This window comes from Rattus norvegicus, chromosome X (assembly GCF_021556685.1).
Source record: "Rattus norvegicus strain SHRSP/BbbUtx chromosome X, alternate assembly SHRSP_T2T, whole genome shotgun sequence".
Lineage (NCBI taxonomy): Eukaryota > Metazoa > Chordata > Mammalia > Rodentia > Muridae > Rattus > Rattus norvegicus.
In genome coordinates, this window is record NC_141554.1 from 136,169,647 (window position 1) to 136,194,934 (window position 25,288).

General features: G+C 42.7%; 1 protein-coding gene across 1 annotated transcript; it reads left to right on the forward strand.

Moving 5' to 3' along the window:
• Window positions 1-25,288, forward strand: Utp14a (UTP14A small subunit processome component). Its single transcript, NM_001014113.2, has 15 exons — window positions 1-61; window positions 1,416-1,491; window positions 2,215-2,285; window positions 3,057-3,121; window positions 6,784-6,926; window positions 7,156-7,308; window positions 15,899-16,018; window positions 16,121-16,215; window positions 16,787-16,910; window positions 16,996-17,073; window positions 17,746-18,133; window positions 20,222-20,619; window positions 21,367-21,560; window positions 21,662-21,761; window positions 24,886-25,288. Exons 1-15 carry the CDS (start codon window positions 36-38, stop codon window positions 25,150-25,152), a joined length of 2,298 nt encoding a protein of 765 aa, NP_001014135.2. The 5' UTR covers window positions 1-35; the 3' UTR covers window positions 25,153-25,288.

Genomic DNA, 25,288 nt, shown 5'->3' on the forward strand with positions numbered 1-25,288 from the left:
CCGTTCTTGACCCATGTGAGTTACCGGCTACTAAGATGAGCGCGATCAAAGCTACGAAGGGGTAAGACGTAAAAGGGAAAGGAGATTCCCGGGTATATTTGAGGGCTGAATTTCCTGCATTTAGGGAAGTGGAAGCCATCTTCTAACAAACAGTAGTTTGTTTGAGATTCGCCTCCCAAGACCCTGCCAATAGTTAATGTATCGGCGATTAATCCTAAAGCCCCTTAATTTAAATAGATTTCGCTCCTGTTTCTCGGCTCTTAAGTTGCATCGCTATTAGGCCTGATGATCGTCTGCCTCTTGGCAGATTTATTATCGATTTCCTTTAAAGTTACTGTTGATTTCCCTTTGTCACGTGCCCATTTTCTGCCGCTGCCACGCGCGACCTGCGCAGGCAGTTGAGTGCCAAGTTGTGCGAGAGTCATCCACAGTGTTTCTGCCAAGTTGTACGAGAGTCATCCACAGTGTTTCCTCCCCTCTGGTATTTCCTGTGTTACCCCTCAATCTTAGAAAATCTAAATGTAGTCCATTTGGTAATGTTTGCCTAGTAAATACCGAGATCCACTGGTAAGTGTTAGTAGACTCTTCCTAAATTCTAATCACATTAAGCACCCGTTTACTCGTTGGTTTCAATCATTCCCCTATTTCCCCAGTTCTGGGAACAAATTATCACGGTTAAAGTTTCAATAAGTTGCACTTAATCAAGGCACCTGACCGGTGAGAGATGCATAGAAGCATCAGTAGAATGTTTAAAAGGTTACCCATGTCTTAATCCCAGCACTTGGGAGGCAGAGGCAGGCTCTGTGAGTTCTAAGTCAGGCTGGTCTACAAAGCAAGGTCCAGGTCACCTAACGCTACACAGAAAAACTCTCAAAAGAAAAACCAAAAACCACGTTTAAATGGTTAATTAGGAAACTACCTTTGCCTCAAAGGACAGCAGTATCGTCAATGGGAAATTGAAGCACCGTAAGTAATAGAAATATAGTATTAGCCACTAACCAATGTTGTCTTTCCCATGCCGATATTGTCATCTTGGAAGTGATACCTGACTCCCTTCTAAGACAGTTTAACTAATTACCTTCTGTTTTGTTTTTGCACCTCTTCTCAGATAAGAATACTTAGAACTGAACAAACTGATATTTTAGACCAGTAGTTCTCAACCTTCCTAATGCTGCAGCCCTGCAGTTCCTTATGTTGTGGTGACAACCCCACCACCACCATAAAGTTTTGCTGCTTCATAACTGAAATTTTGCTATTGTTTTTAATTGTAACGTGCATAATATCTGATATGTGACTCATGGGAGAGGACCTTTTGGCCCCTGTGGGTCTTGACCCCCAGGTTGAGAACTGTTTGTTCAAAGGTTATTTTAATTAGAAGAGTTGTTTCATGTTTCTATGTTGTCTTTTTAAAACAGCCTTCTGGCTTTGAGCCAGCAGGACGATCTAATGGATTTGCCAACCAACTACCCTTTGAGTGACAGTGAAGATGAGGTAGGTGAGAGCTGTTGAACTGTCTCAAAATGATGGTGATCAAAACATTCCTGGAGACGAAAGGGGAATAAAAATGTGTGTGTAAGGGGAGGTGAATACAATTCTAACATATGATGTCTTTTGGGGGGTGGTATTGTTTTTGGGGAGGGTTTCAAGACAAGGTTTCTCTGTGCAGCTCTGGCTATGCTAGAATTTGCTCTGAAGCTAACTGAATCTTAAACCTATTCCTGTGACAAAACTACTTAAGTTGTTTTTCCTCCTGTGTAAAATATCTTAATACCAGCGTTCGGGAAGCAGAGCCTGGTGGATCTTTATGATTTTGAGGCCAGCCTGGTCTAAAGAGCAAGTTCCAGGCTAGCTAGGGTTACATAGTGAGACCCTGGCTCAAAAAGGCCAGTGGGGGTTTTCTCCTGAGGGAAAAAAAACCACTTTGATAACTGTGGCTATGAATTGAACTATTACACTTTATGTATATTTTTAGCTATATTCTGAAAATCAGGATATTAGCTCCCAAATTACCAAGGATTTACATTGCTTGTGAAGATGTTGGATTCTGAAACAATTCCTAGTTCCAATTCCAGCTTGTATTAGAGTGTTTGCATATAATATCTCATCTGATTCCCTTCTCCAACAACCAGAACCAAAATTTTTATATGGACTTTTTTCCAAGTTGTCTCTTCCCTCCTTTCATTGTCCTGATGGATTTTCCTTTTCTGTGTCTAGGCGGGCAGTGATGGAGAAAGAAAGCATCAAAAACTTCTGGAAGCAATTGGTTCCCTTAGTGGAAAAAATAGGTAATGTCCCTGTGAGGTTGGCCACCTTATAAGCTTGCTCTTGCTTTTTTCATGTGGGTGTTGCTATGTAGCACCAGTGGACATGACAGAGCAACTTGTAGAAGTTGGTTCTTTCCACCATGTGGAGGATCAAACAAACTCTCAAATACTTTTGCTTGACAGCAATGGCCTTTAAGTTTTATGCCATCTGCTGACTGTCTAACTAGCTGTTTCTGAGACTGTTATTGTCTCTTGTAACAATCCTAGCACGTGTGTGTAGCATATAGTTAAAAAAAACTAACAAACTGTATGATGGCTACTTTCCTTATCGCTATAACTGTATATTAGAGCATTTCACTTTGGGAGCTTTATTTAATTCATCTATAGTCTTTGGAAGCGTTGAATACATGTTAGCTCCATTAAAGAAGGTAATTCAATGTTATCTCCATGGTCAGTCATTTGTAAGTGACAGATCTTGGGTTCAAATCCATCTGTGCTTTTTCCTTGTTCCACATTGTATTTTTCAAGGGCTGATTCTATATTAAAAGATGAGATTGGGATTAGGTTACTATGTTTAGGAACAGTTTGGTTGCTCAGTGACGGGAGCCGACCTTTGGGGGCGTGGACTGTAAAACCAAAGCTGCTTTTGAAAAAAAGGTGGAGCTCACTGGTAGTGCACCTGCATAGCATATCTGAAACCGTAGATTCTAGCACCTTTGAAACAAAATAAGCGTGAGTGTTCCCAATGTAAATGTGTCTATTTCTATTATATCATCTCCCCCCTAATTTTAGGTGGAAATTGCCTGAGAGATCTGAAGCTGGTCTGAAAGTGTCTGAGTTTAATGTTAGTTCTGAAGGTAAGTTTTGAAAAGGTATTTATGCGTGGAACTGTAAATATTTACCTGTGGGAATGGGTTAAGTGTAGTCGTGTGAAGAATGCTTAGATCAGTACCTTCTGTGGAGCTCAGTAAGATTGCTTGCTTACTTACTTATTGCTTACAGTGACTTGAAACCTTTTTTCTTTCTTCCTTTCTTTCTTTCTTTCTTTTTTTTTTTTTTTTTTGAGATACCTTTTCTCTATGTACCCCTTCCTGTCTTGGAACTCACTCTGTAGACCAGGCTGGCCTTGAACTCACAGAGATCTACCTTTATCTGCTTCCCAAGCACTGGGATTAAATGTGTGTGCTATATAAAGTGACTGGAATGATAGTAGCTTCTTCCTCTTACCAGCTTAGCTGTTGTGCATGTATAGCTCTTTGGTGTTCACAGTTGTATTTATATATCATACCCATTCTCTCATGATGCTTAAGTTAGGACACAAGTATTCCACCGGAACGTGAGGAAATCAAGTTCTGTTTTGAAGGGCTTTCTCCTAACACAATATCTTGGCTCTTAGACTTGATTGGAGCCTTCAGAATTGTTCGGTATGTGTAAGCCAAAGAGTTTATATTGGGCTGACTAACAGGAATATGGGTAAAGAGTTACTCATAGGAGCTAGAATGACCCAAAAGTAGCTGCATTACTGACATCACTAGTGAGGACTCAAGAATACTGTGTCCCTAGATTTCTTTTATTCCCCACTAATTTTTTTTATTTATTCACTTTACATCCTGATTGCAGCCCTCCCCTCCCCAGTCCCACCCTTACAACCCCCAATTACCCCCTTCCCTTCTCAAAGAAGGATACCACCCTGCCTTGGCACATCAAGTCCCAGAAGGCCTAAGTACATCCTCTCCCACCGAGGACCAAAAAGGCGGTTCAAGTTGGGTGAAAGGGGGTCCAATGGTAGACAACAGAGTCAGAGACATCCCTACTCCAATTATTAGAAGGCCAAGCTATATATCTGCTACAAATATGTAGGGGGCCTAGGTTCAGCCCATGTATGCTTTTTGGTTGGTTCAGTCTCTGAATGGTGTAAGTGCTCTTGTGGTGTCCTTGACCCCTCCAGCTCCCTCAATCCTATTCCCTACTCTCCGAGCTCCACCTGATGTTTGGCTGTGGGTCTGCCTCTGTTTCCATGTCCTGCTGGATGAAGCCTTTAAAGAGACAGTTTTGCTAGGCTGTCTGCAAGCATAGCCAAGTGTCAGGGGTTGGTTTTCTCCCGTGGGATGGATTTCAAGTTGGTCCAGTCGTTGTTTGGCTCTTCCCTCAACCTCCATTTTTTTTTATTTATTTATTTATTCATTTATTATATATAACTACACTGTAGCTGTCTTCAGATAACACCAGAAGAGGGCATTGGATCTCTTTACAGATGGTTGTGAGCCACCATGTGGTTGCTGGGAATTGAACTCAGGACCTCTGGAAGAGCAGTCGGGTGCTCTTAACCACTGAGCCATCTTTCCAGCCCCCTCAACCTCCATTTTTATCCCTGCAAGTCTTGTAGGCAGGGTAAATTTTTGCTTTGAAGGTCTTGTGGATGAGTTGATGTCCCCCTCCCTCCACTGGAAGTCCTGCCTGGCTATAGGAGGTAGCCATTTCAATCTCCATATCCCCCACTGCTAGAGGTCTCAGCTAGGGTTACCTGCATAGATTTCCCCTTAACCTCCCCATCCCAGGTCTCCAGCTAGTATCAGAGATGCACCCTGCCAATTTCCATCCACTTCTGATGCCTATTTTATTTCTCCTTCTGAGTAAGATTCAAGCTTCCTTGTTTGTGCCTTTGTTCTTGCTTAACTTCTTTGAATCTGTGGATTGTTTCGTGGGTGTCCTGTACTATTTTGACTAATATCCATTTATTAGTGAATACATACCATGCATGTCATTTTGGGTCTGGGTTACCTCATTCAGGATGATATTCTCAAGTTCTACCCATTTGCCTGCAAAATTCATGATATCTTTATTTTTAATGGCTGAATGGCATTCCATTGTGTAAATGTACCACATTTTCTTTATTCATTCTTCAGTTGTGGGACATCTAGCTTGTTTCCAGCTTCTGGCTATTACAAATAAAGTTGCTATAAACATAGTTGAGCATGTGTCCTTGTGGAATAGTGGGGCACCTTTTGGGTATAGGCCCAGAAGTAGAATAACTGGGTCTTGCCATTAGACTTCGTGCAGGACTTGAATAAGAAAACCTCTCTGCGGCTGAATGGTCAGGTCCCCTCCCTCAGCAATTGTTTACTTCATCTGTAAAAGCGAGGGGAGTGACCTGGATAATTTTAGTAAGTTTCAACTTCCCAGACACATGACATTGGTTTACCTTGTGAGACTCATGAGCCTTCCCTTTCTCTCCTATGAGAATGTTTCCATTTTGAAGAAACTGCTGTATAACAGGGCATCTCTTGCCTCCCTCTTTTACGGTATTCCCTTGAAGAGGGTAATGCAGACAGTCCATTTATAGCTAAGCGTTGTGCCACTGTTCACTTGGGTTCCAGCAGCAGTCACTTGGGTGATTGAGTCTCTGCTAAACCACCCACTACAATAGGAAGTTTCCTTCCTTGACCAGTTAAGGTGGTGAACTTTTCCTCTAGCACTGCAGTCTCAGGTTTATGTTCTAGTCTTTAACCTATAGGGGTTGGCTTTTTTTTTTTTTTTTTCTCTTCTGGCTTCTGAAACATCAGTATCTTCTTCCTTATGGTTCTTCTCAACGCATGCAGCATGGCACAAGGCAAAGGCTCAAGATAGAGAATCCCAGTCCTCCAAAGAAAAGAAACATGACGGGGTTGGGGATTTAGCTCAGTGGTAGAGTGCTTGCCTAGGAAGTGCAAGGCCCTGGGTTAGGTCCCCAGCTCCGGAAAAAAAATGCTAATACACACGAATAACTACATGACAAACTGGACAGTAGTAGGACAGATTTAATTTTAGCACTTGGGAGGCAGAGGCTGGTGAATCTCTTAAATTTGAGGCCAGCCTGGTCTACAGAGCAAGTTCAGGACAGCCAGGGCTACACAGAGAAACCAGTTTCAAAAAAAGAGCAAGGGCTGGAGAGATGGCTCAGTGGTTAAGAGCACTGACCGCTCTTCCAGAGGTGCTGAGTTCAATTTCCAGCAACCACATGGTGGCTCGTAGCCATCTGTAATAGGATCTGATGCCCTTTTCTGGTGTGCAGGCATATATGCAGGCAGAACACTATAATACATAAATAAATCTTTAACAAAAAAAATTCATGATTCATCCATCAGATATGATGGCTTAAACCTTTTATTCACAGCACTTAGGAGGCAGAAGTAAGTGTATCCATGAGAGTTCAGGCCACCCAGGATTACATTCTGATACTCTGTTTGCCCCTAACCAAAGAAAAGGGTCTAGTGGTATAATTGCTGTCTGTAGATAACCAAATTTTTCCACCCTGTTTTGAACTTAGGTAGCTTGAATGAGTTTTGTGTTTTTAATAGTCACCAGTGGAACCTCTCAGAACAGTTAACAGTATACTACTAATAGCATTGATTCAACACATCTTTAGAAATGTTCACCATTAGAGGTGTCACTATAGCTCGGGATAAAGAATTAAACTTCCTAAATTATATTGTGTTTCATTTCACTTCAAAAACTGACCAGAAAATTGGCCTTTCCACAGGATCTGGAGAAAAATTGGCCCTTTCAGATTTGCTTGAACCTCTTAAATCTTCATCCTCATTGGCTGCTGTTAAAAAGCAACTGAATAGAGTCAAATCAAAGAAGACTTTGGAATTACCTCTTCACAAAGGAGAGGTTGAACGGGTAAGTTACATAGAAAGTGGTCCATTCATTAGAGGGAACTCCTTGAACTGAGAAGAGAGGATAAAGTTGAGGCAGCTATAGTCTTCAAAAGTAAGCAAGTTCATTCATCTCTAGGCTTCTGATTAATGGGGCAGGGACCAGTTAAGAAACATTGCCTCCAGGTGTCTTGTTATTCTATTGAGTTTGGTGTGGGATTTCATGGTCCTTTTATATACTTTGCCTGGTTTAGGTCCACAGAGAAGTGGCCTTCAGTAACACTTCACAAGCCCTCTCCAAATGGGATTCTGTTGTTCAGAAGAACCGGGCAGCAGAGCAGCTGGTCTTTCCTCTGGAGAAGGAGCCGACTTTTGTTCCCATGGAACACGTGTTTTGTGAGTGGAAGGTGAGTGCAACAAAATGAGCGAACCTTGAAGATTCAGCCAGTTTGAATGAGTAGATTATGGCAGCTTATGTCATTTTATTTAGTGGTCAGAGAAAGAAAGAAAGAAAAGATACTATATTCTGTCAGTCAGGTAATATATTGCCAAGCCATACAGTAGCTCTATAATCATTTTGTTAATTATTCTTGTATTTAAAGCATGACTTTATTAGTTTTATTGTTAAGCCATCTCACCACAAAGACACCACAGTGATACAGACCTATAGTCATAACATATGGCTGCTGTGGTGGTTTGAATACTTGTGGCCCATGGGAAGTGGCACTACTAAGAACTGTGGCCTTGTTGGAGAAAGTATATCACTGTGGGGTTGGATTTGGAGGTCCTGTGCTCAGGCTCCACCCACTGTGGAACAGACCCTCCTCCAGGCCACCTGCAGAAGAGACTCCTTCTGGCTGTTTTTAGATTAAGAGGCTCCTCCAGCACCATGTCTGTCTCCAAGCTGCCAGGCTTCCCTTGTCTGAAGAGTCTGCCTGAGGCTAAAGTGAAGAGATTTAGATTAATTACAAAGGAAATCTCAAAATGGCATCTCAAATCTGGCATAGACTCTCTGTCCTGTGATTCACTCTCATGAAGCACCTTTGATCAGAAGGAGCAAACTGAGAAAGGAAAAATAGAAAATGTATGGTTCAAGTATTAAAGAGCATCAGGAAATAAACACAGGAGCTAAATCCTGTGTTCAAGGATATTAAATGGAATTAAGGCAGTGGTAACTTCAGAGCAAGATCCCACCGAGCTGAGTTTATTCCTTATGTGTTTGCAGTTATATGAGGGATAATTATGTTAGGCTTCATTGTGACCTGGTTATTTCATTTAGACAAAAGGAGAAATACTGTGTGTCAAATTGACAGTTAATGAATTGTGATCACTATTCTTGGTTGTCAACTTGGTATATCTGGAATGAACTACAATCTAGAACTTACACAGATCTTATAAAAAGAAATTAAAGAAAAGTTTATTATGTCCAGCCATGATGGTACAGAGAGAAGGAAGTAGATCTCTGAGTTCAAGGGCAGCCTGCTACAGAGCAAGTCCTAGGTAAAGAAAAGTTTAGGTCCAACCATGGTGGTACACTTCTTTAATCCCAAAACTCGGGAGACAGGCATGCAGAGTTCAAGGTCAGCCACAGAACAGCCAAACTTAGGCAGTGAATGAAAACATTGGAAAACAGAAGCTGCTGGTAATATAATAAAACAAGAGGGCCATGTTCCAGCCCCAGCAAGTCCCTGCAGAAAAGAACTCAGCATCTTTGGCCATGTCGCTCTGGCTTTAGAGTGAAAAATAGAAGGGACTACTGTGACAGTTGATACTGGTTAGCTGAAGCTAAGAAATTAGTGGTGAAATCTTCCGGGAAGTATTTTCTGGGAGCACAAAGAAGCTGTGTTCCAGAGACAGACATCGTACTGGCAGCCAAACTTGGTAATGTGTAAGAATCACCCAGTTGGTCACTGGTTTTGAAGACATGAAGGGGTCATGGAGAGCAGCTGAGGCTGGATAGTGTGAGAGGCTGGGAGAGGCCCTTGGTGAAGGTGCAGCCTCAGTTCCAGTTGACAGCTCAGGACTGAAGGGATCATGCAAAGAAGTTGAGGCTTGGCACCACGAAGAGAGCCTGTGAGAGGCTATTGGTGAAGCCTAGTTGCAGCAGAAGACCCCAGTGTATTGGAGAAGCCAGAACCATGGGATGACCACCAAGAGCAGCTGCAGTGGAGTGGAGTCAACAGAGCCTTAGAGTTAGAATGCTAGAGAACAGGACTGGAGAAGTGATACAGCCCTTTGGAGGAGCCCAGAAGATCTTACATGGATCCCAGACATTGGAACAAGAAGCTGTGAAGTTAAGTTGCCTCGGAGACCCCAAAATGTTAGCTATGCCAGAGCCATAGGATAGCTGCCGAGGAAAGCAGCTATCAGGGAGTAAAACTAGCCCAAAAGAAGGAATTGTGTTGCAGTTAACAAATCTGAAAGAAGTTGGATATCAGATATGGAAATACAGAGTTTGGAGTTTGACCAGCTCATTTTTTTTTTTCTTTTCTTTTTTTCGGAGCTGGGGACTAAACCCAGGGCCTTGCGCAACCAACTCATTTTTTATCTTGCTTTGGTCTAGTATTTCTACATTATGATATCTTGGAATGGTAATGTATATCCTGTGATACTTGGAAGTACCTAGCAAATGCAAAAAGTGATCTGCTTTTTGATTTTGATTTTATAGGGGAATACAGTTAAGAGATTGCATGAATCTCAGAAGAGACTTAACATTGGACTTCTAAACATTGTTAAGACTGTTAAAGACTATGGGACTTTTGAAGTGGGACAAAATGTATTTTGCATTTACGTGTGCTATGGGACTTTTGAAGTGGGACAAAATGTATTTTGCATTTACGTGTGCTATGGGACTTTTGAAGTGGGACAAAATGTATTTTGCATTAAGTGTGCTATGGCTAAGTAAGGCCTCCATATACTCATGTGTTTAACAAGCTTATGGGGGCTTATGGGAGTAGAATGTGATGGCTTAAATATGCTTGGCCAATGGGAAGTGATACTAATAAGAGGTGTGGCCTTGTTAGAAGAAGTGCCCCACTGTGGGGGTGGGCTCTGAGTTCCTACGCTCAGGCTCTACCCTGCAGAAGACAGTCTCCTCCTGTTTGCCTTCGGATCAAAATGTAGAACCCTCGCTCCTCCAGCACCATGTCTGCCTGTACACTGCCATGCTACCTGCCATGATGATAATGGACTGAACCTCTGAAACTGTAAGCCAGCCCGTTAAATGTTTTCCTTTATATGAGTTTCCTTTGGACATGGTACCTCTTCACAGTGATGAAATACAAACTAAGACAATTGCCAAGATAAAGGAAACATAACTAAGTTTTTTTTTCCTTTTATATAATTGATCTTTAAGTACTTGGCAATTTGCCTGCATGTATGTCTGTGTGAGGATGTCAGAAGCCCTGGAACTGGAGTTAGACATGTGTAAGCTGCCATGTGGTTGCTGGGAATTGAATTCAAGACCTTTGGAAGAGCAGTCAGTGTTCTTAACCACTGAGCCATCTCTCTAGCCCCTGTATTTTCTTTCTTATCCATTAGTTTGATTTTGTGATGATATATATTACTCTTTAACGACAACTTTAGCAAATAACTCATGACTGAGTTGAGAGGACTATTTTAAAGCTGTGTTTCCCAAATACTAACCCCTGCTATTTTGCATGATCATGGGTATGTAAGTTGGATAGGTTTTAATGTTCCAGCTCTTTATTATTAGGCATTCTTAGTGGTTTTGAAATCTTATAAACCAAATGATGTTGGTAGGGAATGATGCGGTTCAAGTAGAATGGCAGTTACATTCTTAGCAAAATTAAAGTTGATCCCTAGAGTCTCTATTTTTTACTATATGAACAACTTCAGAACAGCCAGCCACTTTCCTAATATACCATTGGCATGGAGTCTCTAGACTGGTCTGTGTTCAAGACAAAATAGTCAAAGAAAACTACCTAAACCATATATATATATATATATATATATATATATATATATATAGAGAGAGAGAGAGAGAGAGAGAGAGAGAGAGAGAGAGAGATGCTTTTTCATATTTCTGTGTTTTCTAGAAGAAACAGAAATGATGATGTCTTTTTTTATCAGTAAGTTGAGCTAATGAAGGCTAGTTAAAATTACATTACTTGTACTGTAACTAAACAAATAGTCATTTCTTAAGGAATTAAGTTCTATTTTCTGATGGTATTTTCAAAGTCACTAGCATTCTCTTTCTAGGACCATTGCTTTTCTATATGGAAAAGAGATCAAGTATAAAGTGTGACTGCAGGATGAAGGGAGAATTTAGGGGAAAATGTAAGAGATAATAACAATTTACAGAGTTCAAAAATATAAAGAATGCCCGGTGGTGGTTGTGGTGGTGGCGCACACCTTTAATCCCAACACTTGGTAAGGCAGAGACAAGCAGATCTCTGAGTTTGCAGCCAGCCTGGTCTACAGATCAAGTTCCAAGACAGCCTGGGCTACCCAGAGAAAGCCTTTTTCCAACAATAATAACAAAGCACAGAAGATACATAGTTAGTGATGTCTCACCCTACCCTGTCTCAACTTTTACTGTTGATTTAGGGTTTTTACCTGCTTTTTGTTGGGGAAAGTAGTAGTTTACACACTGTTCTGTACTTTGCTTTTTCCAAATGATAGTGTGATCTGGGAGGTAGCAGGAGAAGTGCCATGTTGGTGAAGGACACTACACTGAGAATGGCACACCTTCTTCCTCAGTGAGCAGGACCCAGAAGCTCTACTTACCCTGAGAGTCTATGCTAGTATGGTACAGAAAGATAAGGAAGGAGTTTGGGCTAGCAGCTTCTAGTTCTGTTCTTGCAAATTAGGAGTTCAGAGTCCCAAAGAGGGTAATAAATGAGGATTCTGGGGGTGGACAATCAAAAAGCCTACATTGTAGTTTGGGTTTTGCTTTGTAAAATTGCTTTAACTCCGGCTGAAGAGAATTAAGTGAGACAACGCAGGAAAAAGCATTTGTAAAATTCAAATTTTATAAGGAGAGGATATAAGGTAACTTCTTCGCCATCTCTCCTTTCTTTCGGTTGGCACTGGCATTCCCCCAAAGTGTCCCCATTAAATCTTTGTCTCAATATGCTCTCAGAGGGAGTTCATTAGAAATTGCTGGGTGAAGCCTACACGTAGTGATGCATGTCTTTAATCCCAGCACCCAGGATACAGAGGCAGGTGGATCCTTGTGAGTTCCAGGCTAACCACGGCTACACAGAGAGACCCTATCTCAAAGACAGAAAGGGAAAGGGGGAGAGAGAATAAATGACGAATGTCCCTACTGGATATTGAAAATTTGTAATGTACACTCACTGTTTCATTTTGTTTTGAGGCAGCATCTTGCACGGACTATCCTTGACTCCTTGCATCAACCTCTCAGGGTCCTGGAATTGCAGGCATGCACCACCATACTTTAGTTTGCTACCAGAATTGTAAAGACTATGAGCAAAAACTGAATATATCTATTGAACCTCATTGGAACCACTAACTGATTTTTATAAAAAGTGAAGTGCTAGGCTGTGTGTCATAGTTTTTGCCTGGAATGCCCTGAGATCCGTCTTAGGAAAGGGACAGTCTGCCTAGGCATAGTGTGCTTGCCTACAGTTTCTGCACGTAGGAGGAGGGTAAGACTAGAGGATTTCCGGTTCAAGACAGAATCAAGGAATGTAGGGCTGGGCATGATAGCATGAGCCTGTAATCCTAGCTGTTTGGGAAACTGAGGCAGGAGTTTGAAAGGTCTAGCCAGCCAGGACAATTTAGCAACATTCTGTCTCCAACTAAAAAAAAAAAATTAAAGTTGAGGATAGGAAAAAAAATGGGAAAGTTAAATTCCGTTTTAAGCTTTTACAAAAGGAAGCAAATCTCAGTATCATCTAATGGGGGCATGGTTTGGGGAGAGCTGGTTTCCACTGCCACTTGTCTCCAAGGACATTAATAATGAGTCTCCATTCCCTAATCCAAAGCCCTCATTCACACTCTTCAGCCTATTTGACAACACATTGACATACCACATTCTTAGTTTCTCCTCCTTGGCTTCTGTTACGTACTTCTGATGCCTTATTTCACCAGCTTTTCATGGGCCTATTAATTCTTAGTCTCTTGAGTTGGCTGTCACTCTCAATCAGACTTGTCTGACAGCCTCTATGACAAAGCAGTCATCTCCTGGGTCTCCTTGTGTACTATCCTAACAGATCATTACATTTCGCAAGATTCGCAAGCCTTGACCACTCCCTTTATTCTGGTAACAGCCTAACTCCCTATTTGGTCACCTAGGCTGAAAACCTGGATCATTCCCTTAGCACATGTGGTGGGTGGCTAGTCTTGTAGAAATCTGTTATGGCTACAGGTAACTGTTTTCTCTTCAGTTTCATTTTCACCGTCCTTGTCAAGGTCCTCACAACCATCAAGATTTCCATCTTGGAACGCAAAATTGTCACTGTCCTACTTAAAGTCTATCATGAGCCAGTGAAATGGTTTAGTAAGTAAGGGTGTCAAGCCTGACAGCTTGAGTTCTATCCCCAGGACCCACATGGTGAAAAGAACTGACTCCCAAAAGATGTCCTCTGAGCATACCTACACACACACACACACACACACACCACATGGTGAAAAGAACTGACTCCCAAAAGATGTCCTCTGAGCATACCTACACACACACACACACACACACACCACATGGTGAAAAGAACTGACTCCCAAAAGATGTCCTCTGAGCATACCTACACACACACACACACACACACACACACACACACACAATATCAATGTAAAAATTAAATCGAAATCTATCAAAGGCACTCTGCTTAGAGGACAAAATATAAAAATGCCTAGTATTTAGCTGTGTTGAACACATTGTTCTTAGGTACCATTCATTTCCTGGTACCTGTGTTTTTGTTTATGCTCATCTATTTGAACTTTTCCTACTCCTGAAAAAACTGAGCGTAAGCCTCAAAGCCTGAATCTTAAGAGTTACTTCCTTCCGTGTCTAACCCACACATCTCCTAATCAGAATTCATGGTTCCTTCCTGTGTGCTTACCTTTATAGAATAACATTTAACCCATTAATGTTATGCTGTTAGTAGCACATATAGCACTTTGCTCTGAGCTCTATGAAGACAGGATCTATCTTAATTAATTGTGTAGTCCTAGCACCCCTCACAAGTGCCTGGAATGTAGCTACAATCAATACATGTTGGCAAATTGAATTGAATTTGAAGGGCGATTACAACATTGTAATATAAATCACTTTGTAGCCTGGGATTGATGACCGCTGCAGATACTAAAAATGGAAGAACATGCACCTTTACCATTCAGTAGACTAGGTTTACGGCGAAATCAATAGCACTGTGTAACATGTGATGATATGTATTTATGCGTTGGCTCAGATATTTGTAAGTTTAATACTGACCGTGATACATGTGGCCGCTGAAGAAAAACGTGCATAATATGTGTGTGAAGTTTGAAAGTGGCTGTTGCCTAAGGCTGTCTCTGTGCCCTGTCAGGATGGACCATGGTGTGACTGGCCTGATTATTTTAGTCATCCTCACATGTCAGTCAAGCAGCAAATGGGGTTTTTGATTGACATGTGAAATGGCTGGTGCACGGTTTATTTATTCCATAGATACCACCCAACATGCAAAAGTAAGTGGAAACGAAGGAGTTGGAGCCTAGTTAGAAAATGGGTCGAGGTAAATTTTTATCTACAAGGAAGCCGTATGATTATATGAAGGTCATTTTTTTTAAAGAAGCAATGTCTTTTTATGCTCAGGGAATTAAAACACATACCTGCCATAAAGTACTAGGAAAATATACTTAAGAATGACTGTTCTTGTCTTGTTCATAATGACTAGAAAGTTGGAAATCAGACATAGTAGCCCATACCTGTAATGCCAGCACTTAGAAGGCTAAGATAGAAGTTTGAGGCCTGCCAGGCTGTGGTATACATAGCAAAATCCTATATCATACAAATAAAAAAGAGGGCTTGAAAATTAAACAGCTCAGTTGTACAGCACTTAATTCACCTCACATACGTAAGGCCCTGACTGAGTTCAGTCCTCAGCACTACCTAAGTACGTAAGTGCATTAAAAATTCGAGTTCTCGGGGCTGGGGATTTAGCTCAGTGGTAGAGCGCTTACCTAGGAAGCGCAAGGCCCTGGGTTCGGTCCCCAGCTCCAAAAAAAAAAAAAAAAAAAAAAATTCGAGTTCTCCTCTAGGTTGGTTTTTTCCAGTTAATATGATCAATGGCAAATAATGCTTAAGATCTAATATCTCCTTCCCTGTAGAACTATTCTTTAAAGGATGCTTATGGTAAGACCCTGAGATTCCCAGCTCTAAGGTAATTAATTGGTGCTTGTTTCAAATATGTAAAGCATTGTAGGGGTCTTTTACTTTCTTTGAGTCAGAAGCTTGCTATATCACCCAGCCTGGTCTTGAACTTGTAGCTATCATCCTGCCTTTGTCTCCCAAGTGCAAGGATTATAGGCATTCATCAGCCATCACTTCTGACAGTTTTGGACTTTTAAAATTAACATGACAATTTGGTGCTGCTTTCTTTCCTCCCAGCATTTGACTTAAGGGTATCATGCTTATATTCTTAAGAAAATAAGAGTGCTGTTTTCTGATCACTGATAAAGGAAACTGATCCCCCACTGATTTACAAAAGAGTGCCTGGGGCTCCTGTGCAACTTGTGTTAACTAGAATTTTTTTAAAAAATTCAAGCTGGGTATAGTAGCACGTGCCTATAATCACAGCACTAGGGAAGTTGAGACAGGAAGGCACCATGACTTCCGGGGCAACCTGGACTACAGAGAGTTCCGGGCCAGCCAGGGCTAGCTTCATTTGGGAGGTGGAGGGGTGGGGCAGGGGGAGGGGGAGGAAAAAAGAGAGAGAGAATGTTTAAAATTCAGAATAAAATAAGGCATCGTCTGTTCCTCTGAAACAGCCAGATTGGAACCTAAAATTTGATGTGCTTTGTTACCTCTTTAAGGCAAGAAGTCCACTGGAACAGGAAATCTTTAACCTCCTCCATAAGAACAAACAGCCAGTGACAGACCCTTTACTGACCCCTGTGGAAAAAGCCTCCCTCAAAGCCATGAGCCTGGAAGAGGTAAGTGGTATATGTAGACCATTTCACACACCGAGGCATGCTGTGCATCTCCCAGCATTTGACTTCAAGTCCAGGAGTCACTGTAAATGTCATTCGTTGTAGGCTAAGATTCGCAGAGCAGAGCTTCAGAGGGCCCGAGCTCTGCAGTCCTACTATGAAGCCAGGGCTCGAAGAATGAAGAAAATCAAAAGTAAAAAGTAAGGAAGCTACGGATCTCCTGGAAGAAAATGGTGTGGCTAATCACAACTTCTTTGAAGAGAACTTTTAACATGGCAGTTAGTGTCATGGAAAAGGAGTCCTGTGTAGGAATGACTGGTCATTTTTTTTTTCTAACCAACCTCCTGTAGTTGCACCTGCTTCAGTAACACATTCTCCTCTGGCTTTAGCATTCATGCTTGACTTTGCAAGAAGAGGACTGTTTGGTAACTTTCTCCTTCCAAAGAACATGGAGTGGTTCTGTAGAGTAAGCTCTGAACTTCCACAGCTGCTGAATCCAGTAGGACTTCTCTTTGGCTGTTTTGCCTCTCTGGAACTTGTTTTGTTCCTCCTTAGAGCTGTAGAAGCAGGAGAGTCTGCGCTGCAGAAGTCTGGAGGAGGGTCTGAGAGTCAGCCCTGTCAGGTTCCGTACTGGCTCCCTCCAAGTCAACCAGCTCTGGTAGCCATTCTAGCACCTGTGTAAGGAAACCCCTTGGATAGCATGGCCACTTTTGCATGTGTCATTCAGTGTTTCAGCCAAACCTAAGCTCCCACCTCCTCTCTATCCTGTAGATATCACAAAATTGTGAAGAAGGGAAAGGCCCAGAAGGCCCTCAAAGACTTTGAGCAGCTAAGGAAGGTTGATCCTGATGCTGCATTGGAAGAACTGGAAAAAATGGAAAAAGCCAGAATGCTGGTGAGATTGCCTCTTGCTTTCCTCACCTTTGCCAACAACTGTCCCTAGAAGGTGTTACAGAACTCACCCTGTCCTTCCTTTCCAGGAACGAATGAGCCTTAAGCATCAAAACAGTGGGAAATGGGCCAAGTCAAAGGCCATTATGGCAAAATATGACCTGGAGGTAAGACCTGGACAAGAAGTGATGGAATTGGAGGGAAAAGGACAAGTGGTACTCAAGGATGGCAGCAAAGGGAGAGTTGGAAAAGACATAAGGATGAATGGAAAGCAAGGAATATAGAGACATCAGAAAAAAGTTTAAGGCAGAGAGGAAACTGGACAAGAAAAAGGTGAAAAAGGATGAAAGGCAGATCTAGTAAAAGAGGGAGGAACTTGAGTTTTGTTTTAGTTTTTGTTTTTTGTTGTTTTGTTTTTTAATCATAGTATTTCATCTGTTATTTCCTTAAGGTTATGTTGTCTTCCCATTTTATTCCATGGCTATTAGCACAATGTTTAAACAGTAGGTGCCTGTAGGAAATGCCAAATGAACAGGAAAACTGGGCTATAGCCCATTGGTAGAGGGCACTTACCCAGCATGCTGAAAGCCCAAGGTTCCATCCCCAGCACTCTGAGGAAAAACAAAGGCAGCAGCCTGAGCTGAAATGCTGGGATACATACCTGTAAAGCCAGTGCTAGAAAGGCTGAGACAGGACCCGTTCAAGGTCAGACTGGGATGCCTAATGAGACCCTGTGGAGAGAAGGAAAGGAAAAGAAAGGCCACTTTAAAAGTGAGAGGAGCAGTATTTGTGTGGTCACTAATGACAGAGCTCCTGCGCTGGGGCACTCCTTCCTCTAGGCCCGCCAAGCTATGCAAGAACAGTTGGCTAAGAACAAGGAACTGACACAAAAGCTGCAAGTTGTTTCAGAGAGTGAGGAAGAGAGAGATGCTGAAGAGGAAGAAGCCCTAGTCCCTGATATAGTGAACGAAGTGCAGAAGGCTGCCCATGGACCCAATCCGTGGATGCTCCGGAGTTGCAATCATGATGCAAAAGAAAATGAGATCCAGGCCGATCCTGAACAACTACCTGAGCCTGCGGCCCCCGAGTTCTCTAAAAATGAGGGAGATGAAAAACCAGTGGCAGAGGAAGGCAAATTGTTGGAGGAGTTGGAGAAAAGGAGATCCCTTCGGAAAAGATCAGAGCTCAACCATGATGCTGAGCCAGCGCGTGACCAAAAGCCAAAAGGTGAGCTGTGAGGAGGTGCAAGGGACAATTTCATATTGCTGTGGATGGAGCAAAGGGAAATGTTCACCCACACGTGCTACACAGTGATTAGGCTCTAGGGGCTTTGCAGGAGTGGGTATACTGGGTCCCTGAAGTGAAATTAGAGCTCTAATAACCATTTTTCTTCTCAGGCATTTGATAAGCAAATGCAATGCGCTCCAACACATTTTCTGCTCTTGGGGCTTAGAGTCTTCAGAAGGACATTACTCATTCAACCTTGAAGAGAGGGTGTGGCTTAGCTTTCCTGCTACCTACAGACTTGCATCTTGTAAGATGCTGTCAACCTAGTTGTACTTTCAGACTTACAGGTAGATTTGGGGAAATTGTTTAACTGCTTTAAATGTTTTGCTTTTATTTTATTTTATTTTATTTTTTGTCTTGCTTGTAAAGGGAGAAAGTGACTCTTGGAAATTGCTAGATTTTATGGGTCTCTATCTGGTACCACTTCCCCAGAATGACTAGTTCTGTAGGCTTCATGCTAAGTTTACTTATTGTAGTACTGGGATGGGTTTCCGGACACCAGTCTAGGCAAGTGCTGCACCACTTCCCTATATCCTTGGTCTCATGACAAGATTTTCTGTAAACAATATTCATGCCCTGGAGGCTACTGGAATTTTTTCCCTTTGGCATGATCTCATATAGCCCATGGTGGCCTTAACACTGACTATGTCAAGGGTGACCTTGACCTTATGCTCTTGCTTCTACTTGTAGAGTGCTAGAATTACAAGTATGTGCCACCAGCACTAGTTTCTTACAGCGCTAGAGATTGAACCCCAAGGCCTCATGCATATTAGGCAATCCTTCTACTGAGCCACACCCCCTAGCCTATAAAAAGTATTTTTAAAGCAATGCCATTAGACTGCATTATGATGATCTTCACAGAAATGTTCTCAAGTAGAGATTTCTAGAATTAGTAGTTATAAACAATCATTTCTGAGGATTTGGGGAACCAGCATTAAAGGCTGAGATTGTGGAGCAAGTCTGTACAACTACAGAATGCCAGTGTTTCCCTCTGAGCCCCATAAGAACTGGTTATCAAGTGTGTTGCATACCTATAGTCCTGGTACTTAGGAAACGAGAGAGGAAGTTGAAGGCCAGCCTAGGCAATAGAGCAAATTTGAGGATAATCTGGGATAGATTGTAAGATTCTGGCCTCCAGGAAGAGAGGAGGGAACTGATCGTGTAGGCAAGAAAGATAAACCCAGCAAGTGTCAGCAGAACAAACAATGACCTAAAATACAAGGAAAGTGGATGTCTCCCCCATACACACCCCATGGAAACGAACTCGGAAACTTATTCTTGAAAAAATTTGGTACACCTGTCTCAAGGTCCGATCTAAAATGATACAAGAGCATCAAGCCAAAGCTAGAAAGCACAGTCCACAGGGGAAGGAAAGAACTTCAGTTATTGCAATGGGCAGTTCAGAGTATGGTATGCAATAAAAAGCTCCACTTCATTTTTTTTTTCTTGACCCGGTCACACACAACAGGTTATAAAATTTTAAGGTATGTAGTGAAAGGGGGAGATAGGTTCAATATATGACATGTACTTATATGAAAAGAAATAAGTTTATTCAACTAAGTATGAAGTGAGGCTAGCAACATTGCACATGCCTTGAATCCCAGCACACCCAGGACTTGGAAGGCAGACAAGCAGATATCTGTGAGTGAGAGGCTAGCCTGGTCTACAGAGTCACTTCCAGGATAGCTAGGGCTGTTACACAGGAAAATCCTGTCTCAGAAAAAGTAACTTTGCCCTTTGGGGGGAGGGGTGGGGGCTGGTGTGTACCAGGCCTTGGGTTTGATCTCGAGCACCACACTTTGAAAATAAATAAAAAGAACTTGGGGTGATCTTTCCAAGTGGAGTTTACTATACAGGGAAGTTAAGCCCCAGTCCTGGTCATTAGCAGTCGACTACCTGGGAAATAGGGCCCTGTTTGTTCATACTAGAATGTATTTCATAGTACCCAGCACTTAGTAATTACTTGACAAATACTTGTTAACTGGGAAACTGGCAAGTTTCATCCCTTTTTCTGCCCCTGCCCTTCAGATTCTACCAACCAGGAGGTGTTATCTGAATTGAGGGCATTGTCTAAGAAACTCAGTAAGGAAAACCATCCATTCGAGAAGCAAAAGGAGAGTCCAGCAAAGACTGTTGGCCTGGTCCAGGAAGAGGAACCTGGCCCAGAGGAAGATGAGCCTCTATTGCTGCAGAGGCCAGAGAGAGTACGAACTCTGGAGGAACTAGAAGAGCTAGGTAAAGAGTACAGTCTTCCAAATAAGGAGCTCTCTAGACCTTCAGTAGAAGGGGAGCAGATGAGGACGAACCCACAAAATCAGACCAAGGGGAAAAACAAGAAGGAGCAGATGATTAGTCTACAGAACCTCCTGACTACAAGAACTCCTTCTGTGACATCACTGGCACTTCCGACAACAGTGGAGGAGTTGGTGAGCAGAGCCAGGATCCCTGGCTTATGGTGGGGTGGTTGACAGTTGAACAGAATGGGTCCTTCTTACACACAGCAGTCAATGCAGGTTTGTTTTGCTGGAATGTATCTGAGGAGTTAAGAGGTCCAGATTACAATGGCACCATGCTGGGCTCAAGTGTCAGTTTACCAGATGTAGGTATGTGGACACAGCTGAGCCACACATGCTGCCTCAATTCAGAGGCACCACAGTTCCCTGGGGTGACTGTCAACCTGCCCTCAGAGGAGAAGGCAGTCACTGAATGTTCTGGCTGGATCCAGGCACAATTCAAAGAGCAGTGAGTGATCTGCCAAAGCTCCCTCCACCCAACTCCAAATCAAGTAATTAAAACTAGTAAGACAAGGACCCTGTCTGCCTGGGTATATAAGTTGCTAGAAGTCCACATTCTGGCCAGGCTACTTGGAGCTTCTGTTATTGGTACCGGCCATCATTTCTCTGACCCTAAAACTAACTTGTTGAAGGTTTGAAATTGTGTCATGATGATGAGCTAAGGATATTTACCCTAGAGAGAAACAAGGAAATTCGAGTGTGATTGGCTGATGGGTTCCTATTGCGAATTGATCATCCTTTCCGCACTTCCCGCTAGGGGGCGCTAAGACGTCATAACCCAGGATTCGGTCTGCTCATGAAGCACTCTGGAGACAAGTTCCAGTTCTCACTCTTCTTTCTTTCTTCTTCTTTTTTTTCCTCTATCTTGTTTCTTCCTAGGATGATGAAGTGAAGAGAAACCAAAAGCAAATGATAAAGGAAGCTTTTGCTGGGGATGATGTCATCAAAGAGTTCCTAAAAGAGAAGAGAGAAGCTGTCCAGGCCAATAAGCCAAAGGACGTGGATCTGACCTTGCCTGGCTGGGGAGAGTGGGGCGGGATGGACCTGAAGCCCAGTGCTAAGAAAAGACGCCGGTAAGAGGACAAAAAGGCCTGTCAGAAGTGCATAGTTCTCCAGCTCTCCCTTAAGTGTGTCCCCCTGACTAAAATATTCCTTTTACTATTTGGTTTTCCAGGTTTCTCATTAAAGCCCCTGAAGGTCCTCCAAGAAAAGATAAGAATTTGCCCAACGTGATTATTAATGAGAAGCGTAATATCCACATTGCAGCTCACCAGGTAAGGTTTAGAGAGCTCTCTACTTGTCTGATCTCCCCCGCCAGCTTCCCCTGCTTGAGAGAACTATTTTAGCATCAGTGGTGAGAGGGATGTGTGATATTTTCCTTTTTTGGTTTTTTTTTTTTTTTTTTTTTTTTTTTGGTTCTTTTTTTCGGAGCTGGGGACCGAACCCAGGGCCTTGCGCTTCCTAGGCAAGCGCTCTACCACTGAGCTAAATCCCCAACCCCTCCTTTTTTGGTTGTTTACCTTTGTGTTTTTGAAACAGTGTACCCCCAGGCTGGCCTTGAACTCCAAATCCTCTGTGCTGGGCATGACCCACACCTCTAATCCCTAATTTCAGCACCCCTTAAAGTATATGTGTCACCATACCTGACTGGGATGCCTGATGACCACCGACAGATCAAGTTTGTCTTTTCCACTGTCTTTTCCTCTGAGAGTAGCAAAGCCAGGCAGGCTGTGCTGTTCTAACTACTGACCAGGTTTAGTCTGAAGAGAGCATCATTGCAAGCAGTACTGAAGTCCCCAAGTCACAGATTGAGCTGATACTGCCCGATCATTGTGCTTTAAATGAGTTCTGCCAAAGTAAAAATGAACCACTCTGCAGTAGGCTTGTACGTGTAGTCAAGGTAACACTTAGAAACCAGAAGGTCTGAGCCATGTCTCAAGAAAAGTGATAATAAACCAGAAAAATGAAGGGATTGTAAGTGGAATCATTTGTTAATAAGCAAGGGATGAGCTTGGCGTGGGTGGACCTCTGATCTACAGAATGAGTTCTAGGACAGCCAGAACTACATAGTGAGGCCCTATCTCAAAAAGGGAATAATAATACTAAGCAAGTGATGTTTGCACTGTAACAGGAAACTAGACCATGGTCCCCTAGATATCACATAGGCAATACCAAGCACTGTTGGGTACAGTCACATAAAGTGGAAAGGTTAGAAAATAGGCAGAAGATCCAGAGAGAAATTGGGCTGCTCTAGGGCTGAGTGTGTGACCCAAATGACATTGAACTCCATAACCTGTATGCTCCCACCCAACGTTTGGCCCTCGTAAGTGTGATACTGACATGAATTATACTTGCCCATGTAAAAAAGGAATGAACTGTGTAATGGCTACAGAACAGAGATGAGGCTGGGAATGAAGCTCATTTGCTTGAATACTTCCTAGTATGCACAAGGCTCTAGGCTCAGTTAACCACCATACCTGTAAGCCCTAACCTCAGCCCTCTGGAAGTAGAAGCAGGAAGATCAAATGTTCAGGGTCATCCTTGGCTACACAATCAGTTGGAGGCCAGCCTGGGATATGTGCGGCCCTCACCAAAAAATTGTAAGGTGACCATTCAGTCATATTGTTTGATCTTAGCTTCTAAAGCCATCACTGCAGAAACTGTCGCCACTGTGATTCCAGCTGAGACTATATAAGCAGACAACTGGATATAAATGGGTAGGGAAGGAATGCCCTGAGAGTGCTACTGCAATGGTTCAGTGGATGAAGAAGCTCTCGCTGCCACACATGATAACGTTATTTAATCTGCAGGGACCCACACTGTAGGAGAAGGTTCCAATGGGCCGAATTACAGATGACAGCTGTAATTCAGAGCATGGGTCTCAGAAAAGATCAGGCATCCTTCCTAGAGCTCATGTAAAGTTACTACTGTCACAGCAAATCGGGAAATGATTGCCAGGAATCTCCTGCTTTTCATTTGTCTTTGTTTTAGAGGGGAATCTCGTGTATAGTGTGCTCAGGCTTTGAATTCACTGTATACCTGAATGTGACCTTGAACATCTGTTCTTCTTCACTCTTCCCAAGGTCTTGAATTATGTGGTCCCAGGGGTTGAATCTAGAACTTAGTGTGTGCTGGGCAAGCACACCAGCTGAACTACATCCCCAACTTGCTTCCTTTTAATTGGCTCAGTGCTTCCCAACCTTCCTGATGCTGTGACCCTTTACTACAGTTCCTCATGCTGTGCTGACCCCCCAGCCATAACATTATTTTCTTTGCTGATTCATAACTGTGATTTTGCTACTGTTATGAATCATAATATAAAAATCTGATATGTGACCCATGGGAAAGTGTTGTTCAGCTCCAACCACTGAATTATAACTAGGCACTGTAGGAGCAATACAATGAAGTGTAACAAGACAGGAGAGGACTCCGGAAACTGAACTTATCTTTCAAACCGTCAATCACATATACAGAAAGAACATCAACCAAAACAAGATTTCCTTAGCCTACAGGGAAAGGCAGCCTTTTTCTTTCAGAACTGGGGTTGGGGAAGTATTCCTAGAGGATAGCACTCTGATAGAGTAGAACACAAGACAAGGACCAGGAATTCAAGAGTTCTCTTCTCTCACACTACTCACACTTTATTTGGGGAAATCACTCTCCTGTCTACACACCTGTTGGTGCTGAGGGGGATGGCTGGTGCTATCTGTCTGGGCCAACCAGCTCTATATCCTCTGATGCCTGAAGAGGATGGAGCTGAGCACAGGCACCAGGAAGCATTCAGGATTCAGATTTAAAGAATCACCCATAAAGAGGAAGGGAGTCAGGCATGATGGCACACGCCTTTAATCCCAGCGATGAAGAAGCAACGGTAGAGGAAAGTAGATCTCCTCGAGACTTCAGGCCAGCCAGGGCTACATGGCGACACTCTATCTCAAACAATGAAAGGAGAAAATAGAGAGCAGTAAGAGAATAGGGGGATCAGAATCCATCGTAAAGATTCACAAGTACTCCAGGGCTTCACAAGTGTTGTATAAAAGCACCTAGTGGTTAGCAGCCATGAAACTGGTGTAGCCAGACAGAAGTGCTCTTCTGGGTTTTCAGTCCCAACACCATTGGCTATGCCTGAGAGTATGAGTACCAAATAACTTCAGACAGATTGGCACTCCTAAGACTGTATGGGAACACTTAGGTACTTTGGCCTCTAAAAACCTTACTTCCCTGTGATTGTCATATAAAACTGAACTACCTGGAACAGGCTGGTCTTAAACTTGGGGTCCTCATGTCTCAGCCTTGCAAATGCTGAGATTGTAAGCACGAGCCATTGTGCCTTCTCTAAGCTGCCTTTAGAGTATTGCAGCCGAGGCCCCCACACTGAATCTCTCCTTTGCCTTCCAGGTGCGGGTGCTTCCGTATCCATTCACCCACCATCAGCAATTTGAAAGGACCATCCAGAATCCCATAGGGTCCACATGGATCACCCAGCGAGCATTCCAAAAGCTGACTGCTCCCAAGGTTGTGACCAAGCCAGGCCATATTATCAAGCCCATAACAGCAGACGATGTGGGTCGCCAATCTTCCCCAAGGTCTGACCTGTCTGTCATGCAGACCAATCCAAAACGACACTGCAAACATCAAAAGCAACTGAAGAAAAAAGCTCTATAGGTTGAAATATCTGAGGAGTGCCCTGACTATTCTTTTGCTTTGTCTGTGCTGCAAATTTTTTAATTCCAAAACTGGCTTAATAAACACTGTACTTCAGCCATATCTTAGAAATAAATGCCTTTTTTGTTTACCTTTA